The 13,249-nt window shown below is 36.2% G+C and overlaps 1 protein-coding gene across 6 annotated transcripts in view; it reads right to left on the reverse strand.

Annotated features, from left to right (window-relative positions):
* Positions 1-844: 844 nt before the first annotated feature.
* Positions 845-13,249, reverse strand: part of LOC125665779 (heat shock 70 kDa protein 12A-like) — an 83,348-nt gene continuing 70,943 nt past the window's right edge. For 5 of the 6 annotated variants that reach the window (XM_056151090.1, XM_056151087.1, XM_056151085.1 and 2 more), the window contains 2 exons: positions 8,761-8,944; positions 845-2,059 (listed from right to left, as the gene is read on the reverse strand). In XM_056151090.1, coding sequence (XP_056007065.1) covers positions 1,386-2,059; positions 8,761-8,944 — 858 coding nt within the window. In that variant the 3' untranslated portion in view covers positions 845-1,385. The remainder of the gene's footprint in view (positions 2,060-8,760; positions 8,945-13,249) is intronic. The other variant, XM_056151089.1, reaches the window with a different exon arrangement.

The following is a 13,249-nucleotide window of genomic DNA, read 5'->3' on the forward strand; positions in this document are numbered from 1 at the left end:
AAGACTTTACACAATTTTCTAAATGATTTCCCTGTTTTACATCAATACCATTAAAAAAAATCTTGAAGTAAATGTACATTCTGTTCTAAAAATTTACTATCTTCAGTGAATTCCTCATTCCAACGGTATTGAGAATGATCATTGTTATATACAGTTTTGTCTTTTCTATCATCAGACGCATTTACAGTTAGTTTCAATTCAATATGTAATGGTGCGTAATCTGAGTAAGTATTGAAATAAATTTGTGAAAATACTGAAAGATGTCAACTGTAGATAAAACGTAATCAATAACACTGCAACCGTTAACACCACAATATGTAAAGTCATTGGCCAATTTACGAATATGCCTACCATTGCTACACTTAAAAATGCATGTAGTTACGGTGTAATATTGGAAATAGTCATCCTTCTAAAATCTCGTCAACCTCGATTGATCCTCGTTTGATTCTTGGGGTTACAATTTACAAAATTGCCCACAATTATATGCAATATATTAATATTTATGTAATAACCCGTCGCAATGAACAAACTTACTGACACCATTCGAAACCTGACTTTTGTGCGATTAAATAATCTCCATTGGGAATGTCTTTCTCTATTCACAGAATATTAAGTTTGTAGATTTTATTTGTGTTTCAATGCTGTTCAGGTCCGTTTGATGGTTTAAACACAAGAAATTCGTTTGTGCGTTCACCGTTCGCTCACCGTTCAAGTGGGAAAGAAGAACGGTTCTTGAGAAGATTCATAAAGAAGAACGTTTCTTGAGAAGATTCATGAAGAAGAACGTTTCGGGGAATGTAGGTAGACCCTAATGTAAACATCCATTATGACAAATTAATGAAGACAGCATGCATGAAACTTTATTTATTCCAAATGAAATGCAAAATTATGGCATGTTAAATATCTTCACCCATTAGAACATATATACATTTAGAAAGAACATAACTGTTAACGGTGCTTTTGATACACTTTGTAAAGAGTTTGTCATTACAACAACAACAAAAATCATTTTATCCACTGCAGACGGTTGCGGTTGATAGAAGTACTATTTTTTTCAAGCTATTTTTTTTTTCGCCTGATCGAATAAGAAATAATTGATTGAACGTCGATGGTATCCAAGGACATTCGAATAGCCGAATATTCGTTAACATCCATAGTTCTAAGTATCCCTTCCATCTAAATCCTTCAGATGTTGTCACATATCATCATCACTTCGGTCAAAATATCATCATCACTTACTTAGGAAGTAAAACTCGACAATCTTCCTCAGTCACATTTTCTATGAAACGCTTCGATCGAAATTCACCGTAAGACAGATATCATCTGATGCTGTTTTAGGTGTCATTTCGGTCTAAAATCTTTCTACAGCTGACATCGTCTATTTTCTATCCACTTAGATCTAAACCCACCGTGAGCCCGGCGTAAGCCGCCCCCATTGCATAACATAATCCAGCATCTGTCGGAATTGTCACTGTTTTATCTACAAACCAATCTGTTTTCGAAGCGTCCTTAATTAATTTCATGGTATTGTATCCACCTATTATGAATACACTTTGGACATTGTGCTTCATAAACCATTCCCCCTCTTTTTTAATTACGTCATCCACTGATTTCTTCATTTTTGTAAAACATCTCCTCAATAATATCGACCCGCACTCGAACAAAAGATCACTATCATCTTCTTTCATTTTCATTTCTGTTGTCTGGTAAATCTTTTCCACAGATTTTCTGACATGTGTTATGTCAAGTGGATATGAATCCAATATGCTTTTAGGTAGTTTGAATTCAAATGCCACGTTACCGTCATCACATTTAATCATTTCCTTGATGCTTTTCTCAAATTTTGTCATCAACAAGAATTTTTGCCGAGGATTGTCGCTAATCCATTTTTCAAAGAACGTTATACCGAAAATTTTACGGAACAACAAATCCATTAGCTCACTCTCGGGCGAGCATTGTTTATCCTCAGTATCCCATGCTAGTCTCCATGTCATTTTTATTATTTTGTCTAAAGCTCTCTGTGAATCATCTCCTTTGAGAAGAGTCAGATGACAAGAACCTGCACATATTTTAAATTGAATTAGATATAACCGTATCATTTTACGATGGCTGGTTTAGGACAGGTGGAATAGATTTTGTTTTAAAATTTCGTTCCCACGAAATAAAATTCCTTCCCACGAAATAAAATTCGTTCCCATGAAATAAAATTCATTCCCGCAAATAAAATTCGATCACACGATTGTTTTAGAATTAAATTTACTTTAACTTTCAATTTTAAACACATTATGCAAGGCTGGATCTTGAGGGCCAGGAGTCAGGATCCCTCTTTTTGCAGACCAAAAAGTTTAAGAACGAGTCTTTGAGTCAAAATGATATAATACCTGGATACTTACATGTAAATGTATCATTCAAATTTATCAGCACCTTGGCCCAGTTACACGAAGATGAATCAATTTTAACTGACAGTTAACGACCAGTTAACACCATATAAATGTAAGAATTAATGGGAAGTTAACCCTTTGTGAAAATTAAGTAACTGTCGTGCAACGGGGTCCAGTATATCATTCAATTATAGGATAAATAAGATCATTAGTATATTTAGGCGGCTCAGAGAATCCCACACACTGCCTTGGGAAAATTCTGTTCCATAATTGCGACTGAAGGTAGCTCTATGGGCTTTAAGGTTTCTGGAAAATCATCTACCCAGACATATGGGAAATATAATTCTTTTCGTCACTTCTCTGGTAAAGTCTGTTTCGCCTATAACAGAGGTCAACAATGTGCATCGAACCCCTGTAAATACGCTCACCTTTGTCAAGAGTGTACAGGCAAACACCCAAAATCTATATGTTTTCAAAGGGAAAAGCAACATTTCAAAGGAGGCAACATGCAAAAACAATCTGCCAACACCTATAAACCCAACAAACCTGCAATGTGAATGCTAAGGATACCCCATTGATAAAGTAGAATTTTTGATACATGGCGTTACTCATGGTTTTTGTTTAGACTGCATTGGCTCGCCAGACACGCATGAACCCCATAATCGTAAATCTGCATTACAACACCCTGACTTGATAGAGGGATATATCAAAAAAGGTTTAGACACTCAGAGAATAGATGGTCCATTTCACTCTCCTCCTGTTACTAATTTTAAAACCTCTCCCTTGGGAGTGGTCCCTAAGTCGGGACCTGAAAAATTCCGGATAATCCATGACCTTTCTTATCCTCATAGACATTCTGTAAATTCTCTTATTCCCCCAGAGGCCTCTGTAGTTACATATGACTCCATTGACACAATTATTTCACTTGTTCAAAAATTCGGAAAAGATGCACTTATGGCTAAGTCTGACATTAAGGATGCCTTTAAGATCATGCCTGTCAATCCCTTGTATTACCATTTATTAGGTTTTGTTTGGAATCATGCGTTCTATTTTGAACGATGTCTACCTATGGGAGCAAGCAGTTCATGTCAAATATTTGAACAATTAAGCAATGCCTTGCAGTGGATTATGTATACCAAATACAATGCATCTGGCATCTCTCACATTCTCGATGACTTCTTTTTCATATCACATGCCAAATCTTCCAAGTGCAAAGATGACCTTACAATTTTTGTACCTTTGCAAGAAAACGGGTATTCCCATCAATATGGCCAAGACAATAGTGCCATCAACAACAGTTACAATTTATGGCATTGAGGTTGATTCTGTAGCCATTGAATGCAGGCTTCCTCCTGAAAAAATAACAAAAATGACACAGCGTCTGCAAAATTTTGTTTATAGAAAAAAGTTTAACTTCGTGATTTGCAATCACTCATTGGATTACTTAATTTTGCTTGTTCTGTAGTAGTACCTGGTAGGGCATTTCTTTGACGTCTGATTGATCTGTTAGTGGGTGTTACAAAACCTTTTCATTGGATCTGCCTTACTAAGGAAGCAAAAGAGGATATGGCTAGATGGTCACTTTTTCTTTCCCATTTAACGGCAAATCTGTTTTCCTGCCAACAAATTGGGATTCGTCTGACTGTTTACAGTTATACACTGATGTATCGGGAAGTAAGGGATATGCTGCTATATTAGACGCATCTTGGTTTGCTCAGCCTTGGCTAGAACACATGCAACATTGTCAGATTGCAGTCAAAGAGCTTTTTCCTATAGTCCTTGATCTGGAAATTTGGGGCTCAAGTTTGAAAAATAGGAGAATTCTTTTCTGATAACATGTCTGTTGTCTACATTATCAATAAACAGTCAAGCAAAGATAAAACGTTAATGGCATTGATCCGCTTTTTGACTTAGTGTGTCTATGTAAGAATATCTTGTTCAAAGCAATACATATTCCCGGGAAACGAAACATAATTGCAAACAGTCTCTCTCGTTTTGAATTTCAGACAACCAGGCTCCTAGCTCCATATTCGGACCAGTATCCCACCCCGGTTCCAGAACATTTATTGCAGATTTAACTTCAGCAACAGCTCATATTCTGACAGCTTCCTTAACACAGGCATCTCGAGCTGCATATAGGCGGTCTTGGGACATATTCCTAATTACAAACCAGTTACTAACTTACCGTTGCAAGTCTCTGATGTGTGCAACTTCATTGGACATTTATTTAAATCCAAGTTTAGTGCAAGCACTTTACATGTATTATCACATATATCTGCTCTGGGATATGTTCATAAACTGTTCAGTTCGGTAGTTCAGCAGTCAAATGTCACCTTTCAATTTGAAGGTTCTTTACTGAAATCAGTGCAGTTAGTTCTACATCATTTCAAAAATCAGAAACATAACAATCCTTTTGTCATTACACATATATCCAACAGTGTGCCCAGTGGCAGCTTTGCATCGCTATTTATCACATTTCAAACATTCTTCGGGACCCTTATTCCAGTTCATAGGGGGAAACCCTGTTACATATTCTTATGTCTCCACTCAACTCTATGCAGCTGCAACCTTTACTAGTCTGAACCCAAACTGGTACAAAGGCCATAGTTTCAGAATAGGTGCTGCTACATATGCCACAAGTCTAGGTTATTCTGAGAATCTGATCAAACAATTAGGCAGATGGAACTCTAATGCCTTTCGTCTCTACATAAGAATACCTGCTTTCAATCTTTAACTTATTTTATACCCCCATTCTCCGATTTGTTGTTAACGTAATAGTCAGGGCGCCTTCAGGTTCAGCAACAACCTTTGGCAGGTCAGTGTTTAACTGCAGCTAAAGACTGCATCATTTGACTGCTTACATGTATATCAATTTCAAGACATCGAGGAGGGCAGTGTTTAACTGCTGCAAAACCTTTGGTACTGTGTAAATATTTAAACAAAATAGGTTTTTTGCATGATGGTATCTGCTACATTATTTTCTTGGTAGTCATTTTTGCAAGTTGTATCTAGCAATTTAATTTTTACTGTTTTATATGGTACACATCTGTACCTTATTGTGTAGGCATGTTATTCTGAAATACTGCTACTCCATGCAGTAACTCTAGATAGCCCCCCTTTTTAGTGTCAGTTTTCTGTTGTTATATATCGGTGCTTTAGGCAAATAAATAGCACATTTAGTTTGTTTGTGCAGCTCAGTGTTTAACTGCAAAATTCCTTACTTGGTTTTAACAAGGTTTATACATTGCTATTATGTGGTTGGTGCTATATACCTTATTGACTCACTTTGTTGAGCTATCTTTTTATACACGGATATGTCCAAAGATATGTCTTGTTACACGTATGTACAATATCCTTTATGCTATAACACAGGAATAAGTGTCAATTTTTGTAACCATATACACTGTTAATTGTTATCAAGTCAGTGCATTACTGCTCCTGTGTTTATTAATTGTTTGTTTAATTCATCTCCACAATCAAACTATCTAATTCTCTCTGCTCACCTCGGATGGCACCGATATGATATACTGTGTTTCATATCTTGTGGTCTTCTTTGTTCGCCATCTTTTTGCTCTGGGTTTGTTTTGATAATTTTGTATTTGTTATCTTATAGCGTAGCATTATTTTCGTTATTTTGTATTCTTTGGGGGAAATCAGACTTTGAGTAATTTAGCTTTGCAGGTACTTTGATGTACTTTGATGTAGAATATATTAGCCGATTTCCCCAAGAATCCTCTGTTGAAGATTTCTTTCGTCAGTTGATATTGAAATAAATGACAGTTTTTCAATCTCAATCACTCTTTTGTTTTGTTCAGATTGTTAATGACAGCAAAAACGAGCTACGATGAGCAGAGAGTTTGGGTAATAGAAGCTGATGCAAGGTGAAGATAACGAACAGTGATCAATCTCATAACTCCTACAAGCAATACAAAATATATAGTTGGGCAAACACGGACCCCTGGACACACCAGAGGTGGGATCAGGTGCCTAGGAGGAGTAAACATCCCCTGTTGACCGGTCACACCCGCCGTGAGTCCCATATCCTGATCAGGTAAACGGAGTTATCCGCAGTCAAAATCAGAGTGCCATGAACGGCTTAACAATCGGTATGAAACACATCAGACAGCATTTGATCCAATGTGAGGTTGTATTGACGAACTAGATCGTTATAACGACCATAGAATGTGCGAAATGCTGACTTCAATCCAGACTGTTGAAATCCCTGTACCATCAACTTGTTGGTCAGTAGCTTACCTCGATTTAAAAACTGACTATACCCAGAACAAGCTCTTGCATATCGAATCAGTTGAGATATATAAACACCATATGCAGGTGATAATGAAATATTGCTACATAAATGTGGGAAGTTGACGATGGAGAAGCTGAAATCATCCCGTTTGTCATACAGTTGAGTTGTCAGTTTGCCGTTAATGTCTACTTTCAATAAAATATCTAAGTATGAAGCAGAAGTGGACGACTCTGTGGTGTCCTTTATTTCGAGCTCACAGGGATATATCAAATCGACATATGAATGAAAGCTATCATTGTTAATAGACAAAACGTCATTGATATATCTAAAAGTCGAATTGAAGTCTTTCAAGAACTAATAATTCATTGCTTACATTTACTGTTTTGAAGCCTATTTCAAGATGCATATCATCTACACATAGTTTTGTTTAAAGACCCAATTTTAAGTTAACACCCCCAAATTATAAGCTGCCTGTTAATCAAACATTTAACAACAGATCTCAGGTGGAGTGACATCTGCAGACACTGTGGTCTGGAGCTACCCCAGAGAGGTGTTTTGATAACAATAACAGTCAGTACCTACAGGCATTCTTTAGATCTTGAGGAAGCCCAGTATACCTGAGTTTTGATAGCATTGACCTGTGCACAACTGCTATTTTCTCGTAATTCAATTGTTTTTAAAAAGACCCCTGAACAATGCAATTTCAATATAATTGTAATTGTTTCCCCTCTATATACATGTACATATGTATTATAAAGAGGGGGTGGATGTAGAATGTGTATCAGCTACCCTTAGCAATACAACCTTTATTCAAACACTATGGCCACAGAAACTCTGCAGAGGTCCCTGAGACAGGTCCTGTGTATATCAAAACTATAAAAAAGCAGAGACTGGTAGATTTCTACCATGTTCTGTCAGGATCACCTCTGTCTCTGTGTATTTCTTTGAGTGCCATGGGATAAAGCAATTAACACCTTGGTAGACCCTGGCCACTACAGGTAAATAACATCTGTTTATATTAGGCTCCGCCTACATTTTCACCAACTGTAAGGTCATGAGATGATAAACATAAATACATTTACAATATTTTCGAATTTTCCACCTACCGGGTATCCTAAACCAGTCACCGTAGACTAGTATTTATGATATGTTATGGACTTATTCACAGGCTTAGTAGTCTTTTGACAAGTGAATATTGAGAATACCTTATTTCGTGCGAACGAATTTTTAATTCGTGTGAACGAATCTTATTTTGTGGAATCGAAATTAATTTCGTGGGAACGAATCTTATATTTCGTAAAAACGAATTTAATTTCGTGGGAAGGAATTTAAAAAATTCTTCCTCCTTGTCTAATCCAGCCAGTGTAAGTATCATAGGATATGTCTCCACTGAACTCAAAACATTTCCTTTTCAGATTTTAATTTTATAAACATGTACATATGTTAGAAAAAGTGTAACAGACGTTTGCTTTCCAAGCACCATATCACTAGAACGAATATTGCTAAATTTTTATGAAAAAAGCAAATACATCCCTCATATATAGACAATATAACTTCTTCAAAATTTCAAAGTGTATGTTAGACATCGAGGAATAACAACTAACTAGATTACAAATTCATTGCAGGACCAGTTCCCTTCTTTTTGAAAAAGGAAAATATCAAATCCGATCCTTCTGGACATTTCAAGCAAGTCACTTATAGTTTGTACATATTTGTACATGCATTTGTACACTTAAAAAAAAGATTCATTGAAGATGTTTTAATCTACAACATGTATTTCATTTTCTAAATAAACGGAATATTGAATACGTAAGTCAAATGAAACTGATTATGAATGAAAAAGGAAATTATTCAATTATGCATACATATTAATGTTCCTTTTAAAATTTGATACACTTTTCAAATTCCAGTACAAATTATGGGACATTTTTCATTGATTTCTATTTGTTTAAAGTACAACTATTAAAGGCTTTTAAACTCCAATATCTGATTTGTACATCAAAATTCACTACATTTATCTTATGCATGTATCCACCCGTGCATGTACGATTTAATGTCTAGTGAGATTTAGCTGTATTTTCACAGCTCTTTTCAATAAAAGAAAAAAGTAAGAGTTTCAGTAGTACTCACCAAATCCAACATTAAGAACAGCGTAGGTTGTACTTCCGTCTACTCGGAGATTGTCGACGTCGAAATTGAAGCAGGTGACATCAGGTTTTACGCCATGCATAAAAAACTTAATTGTCTGTACTTTATTGATGAAAAATATGTCTGATTCTTTGATATATCCTCTATTTTTAGTCATATTTCCTGGCTATGCAAAGAAAGAAAAATACTGATTAATGCACAGCATAATGGAAAGTAATATTGACATCATCAGTTACGTCATAGGGAAAACGCTACTGATTCTTTGGGGTTTTTGTTATTGCATAAGGCTAGAGAAAAGAAACAAATTTTGGAATTAGATGGCATAAACAGCCAATTCATATGTATAACCCAACATAATTCAGAGTTCTCGAGAAGTATCACAATCGTGAGTATACTATATCCAATTTCTGCAAACAGCTCAGTGACGCTCGAAGAGCGGCCGAGTCATTCCCAGCAGAGCTGTCATGTACATGTAGGACAAACGGATACATGATCACAGTGAACTATTACCTGTGATTTGTTCAAGAATTGCAAGTTAGTTAGGGAACTTAAAATGACTTTGGCACGGATAGCTGACCGTGGTGAGTATTTTTTCCATTATATTAGTAGTATATTTTGTGGCATCGTTGCAAAAACACGGGGTTTTGTTCTCTCTCCCCCCTCTCTCTCTCCGCGCACATATCCTTTCTCACACACACTTCACATCCTATCTCTCTCATCTCGCAGACATTGTCTCTTCCATACACCACGCACACGTCCTCTCTCTCACAAACCACACACTCATTCTCTTTCTCACCACACACATCTTTCTCCCTTTTAAATCGTCTTTCGATGATTTCAAATATTTTCTGACGATGCCTTGAAGAAATACGAGCCATTGAGAGACGCAATGTCTTCTCAAGCGTATCCGTTCCATGTACCTCTAGGTCAAGAAAATCCTAACCCTAATTCTGTTCAAAGAACAAAATTATTTTTGCATGGCTATAATTTAGGATACCGAACATTCATAAGACTTATATATCAGTAATTACATACTACTCTATTAGCTAACAAAATCTAAAAAGTAGACGGCTGAATAAAGAATTTAAATATCGTCCATTTATTTACAATTTTAAGGGAAACCATCCTTATGTTTTAGACATCGGGATCAGAATGTATTTGTTTCATATTCATCTTCATATTGCAGAATGATAATTCACACTCCCAAGTACATGTAGGACCCGGGGTAACCCAATAGTAGTTCTTTTATCTCGAAGTAAATGCGTGTAAAAATAAATACAAGTGAAACTCTTATCTGATAGAAAAGAGTAAATGTGCTTACTTTCTGCATGACTTTGTCATTGTCGAAGCACAAATCTTGCGGCGGATAGACATGCTCCAGTTTACATTCTGTTATATTTATATTACCAATCGCATTTTCCAACCAATTTCAGCACGCGACACAATCCGTTCATATTGACTATGAACAGATTATGACCGCGACTCAGAGAGCGTAATGATTTGAAAAAAATACATGTGTTACAAAGATCTCGCAAAGTCACACATCGGATTAAGATTGTGAACTTACGTGGATTACCATCCCAATCTTGCAGTCTCCTAGCTCCAAAATACAGTGCACCGTGCAATGTTGATAAAAGGCAGGGTGAGACGGAGTGTGACGTTACGTCTATGTGTTGACGTACGTCACAATACTACTGTGACAAAGGCTAGGAGTTCGTTTTATGCAACAAAATAGTTCAAGCAATGTAAACAAACGGTGTTTTAGTAAATGAATATAAATATAAGAAATGAACATCACTTTTGAGCTGTTCATGGTCAATATGAACGGATTTGGATTTGAGGCAAATTCTCTGTGAATCGCGCTAGCGATTCACAGAAAATTAGCCTCAAATCCAAATCCGTTCATATTGACCATGAACAGCTCAAACGTGATGTTCATTTCTTAAATGAATCTGTTCATCAGGTCTTTCCATTTATCTGTGTTTTTCGTATGCACATTACTATTGTTATTACCACGCTATATAGTTTTTCCTAACAGTGAGTTTTTTGTTTCAATGCTTAACATTAACGTTAATAAATAAACCAGGATAGGCTAACTGACTAAAGCCCGGACTAATATTTTCCTTGGTCCTACTTGGATGATCATTAAACAAACCATGAGCTAATAGTAAAAAATAATCAGACTAATCAATACGACGAATCACAAATATAACTTAAGCAGCTACAGTCTGATTCTGTTGTTCCCCGACACAGTCTGCAGCCACCTATTCTAGGCTCTCTAACGTCCTATCACCTCATACCTGCCAAAAGACCTCAATCGAGTTCGAATACCACCAGACTAAATGAAGATGAAAGAGCCTATTTATATCCTCTGGACTCTGGTTAATCAACAGTGATCGGCTTTTTATACTAAGATTATGATTGGATGGCTATACAATGCTGATTGGATAAGAATTACATAATTTGATTGGTCTATCATAAAGTTTGTTTCAATCCACTCTACAATAGTTTCATCATAGTTTACACCCAGGTGCTATAAAAAATGAACAGGTAGGGAATATACTTGCACAGGCATCTTAAGTATGGACACTACTACCAACAACCCTTCTGATTTTTCTGCGCGATAATTTCACTGAAATGTGTGGATTCCTTGTCTATCCCATCCCTATTTGATTTATATAATCGTTTCGCGATTTAAGCAAGCTTTAGAGATTGGCTTTCAACCGGTATAATAGAATACATTTTATTATACCAGTAGAAAACCAATCTCTTGAAAACGATAACATAAATCGAAATCATATAAATATAAATCATTATCTTCATCTTTAATTATAATTTTTCCTTCATGGATGTAGTTCACAGGTACTTGGGTTCAACCCCAACCCCCCTGAATAAGCTACATTAGTTGAGTTATAAGTATGTTTATTGAACATCTCTTTAATGCATATGTCAACAATGTCTTGCATACCCCAAAAGTCCAAAATAAATCAAAATAAGCCTTTTTTATTTATAAATACCGTCATTGGATATTAAGGGTATTCAGTAAAAAGGCTTATTTGAATTATTTAGGACTTTTGTGACATGCATTAGAGAGATTTGCAACAAAAATAATTAAATCAACTAATGTAGGCTATTCCGTGGTTGGGGTGGTGGTCCTAAACCCATGCACCTGTGTCATTGTTAACTCTAACATGTATAGTTATTTTCATGTAAAATAAATTCTAAGAATATAATCATTCAAGCAGACAAAATTGTATGAGGGTAAACCTATGGTTTAATCTAAAATCATAATTCATTGCTACGGGGTATCATCAGTTAATATTCTTCATATAACCCCTTCAATTCCAATTTAGATAATTTAATGTGTACTATTTGATGTGTATTCGTCATTATTCGACCTGGTTCCACCCACCCACCCCACTTCTCGCTTTCTATGAACCTGGTGCTATCTTACGACTAAGATCTGTCTAAGACCAAAATTTGTCATAAGATCCACCATAGCTGTTTCACAAAACTGTCATATCAATGTTAACAAGAGGCCCATGGGCCACATCGCTCACCTGAGTCACCTTGGCCCATATCAGAAGACTTTCCATATATATTTGCATGTAAAACCTTAGTCCCTATTATGGCCCAAACTACCCTTTGCAAACTTGAATCTACACTATGTCAGAAAGCTTTCATGTAAATGTCAACTTCTTTGGCCCAATGGTTCTTGAGAAGAAGATTTTTAAAGCTTTTTCCTATATTTGTATGTAAAACTTTGATTCCCCCACTTGTGGCCCCATCCTACCCCCCGGGGGCCATGATTTGAACAAAGTTGAATCTGCACTATGTCAGAAAGTTTTCTTTTTAACATCAGCTTTTCTGACTCAGTGGTTATTGAGAAAAAGATTTTAACTATATATTTGTATGTAAAACTTTGATCCCCCTTGTGGCCCCATCCTACCCCCCGGGGCCATGATTTGAACAAACTTGAATCTGCACTATGTCAGAAAGTTTTCATGTAAAATTCAGCTTTTCTGGCTCAGTGGTTCTTGAGAAGAAGATTTTCCCTATATATTTGCATGTAAAACTTTGATCCCCTATTGTGGCCCCATCCAACCCCCGGAGCCCATGATTTGAACAAACTTGAATCTGCATTATGTCAGGAAGCTTTCATGTAAATTCTGGCTTAGTGGTTCTTTAGAAGATTTTTAAAGTTTTTCCCTACAAATTTGTATGTAAAACTTTGATCCCCCCTTGGGGCCCCATCTTATCCCCGGGGGCCATGATTTGAACAAACTTGAATCTGCAATATGTCAGGAAGCTTTCTTGTAAATCTCAGCTTTTCTGGCTTAGTGGTTCTTGAGAAGATTTTTAAATGACCCCACCCTATTTTTGCATTTTTGTGATTATTTCCCCTTTGAAAGGGACATGGTCCTTCATTTGAACAAACTTGAAAGCCCTTCACCGAAGTATGCTTTTGGCC

The sequence above is a fragment of the Ostrea edulis genome, chromosome 10 (genome assembly GCF_947568905.1).
Source record: "Ostrea edulis chromosome 10, xbOstEdul1.1, whole genome shotgun sequence".
NCBI classification, from domain to species: domain Eukaryota; kingdom Metazoa; phylum Mollusca; class Bivalvia; order Ostreida; family Ostreidae; genus Ostrea; species Ostrea edulis.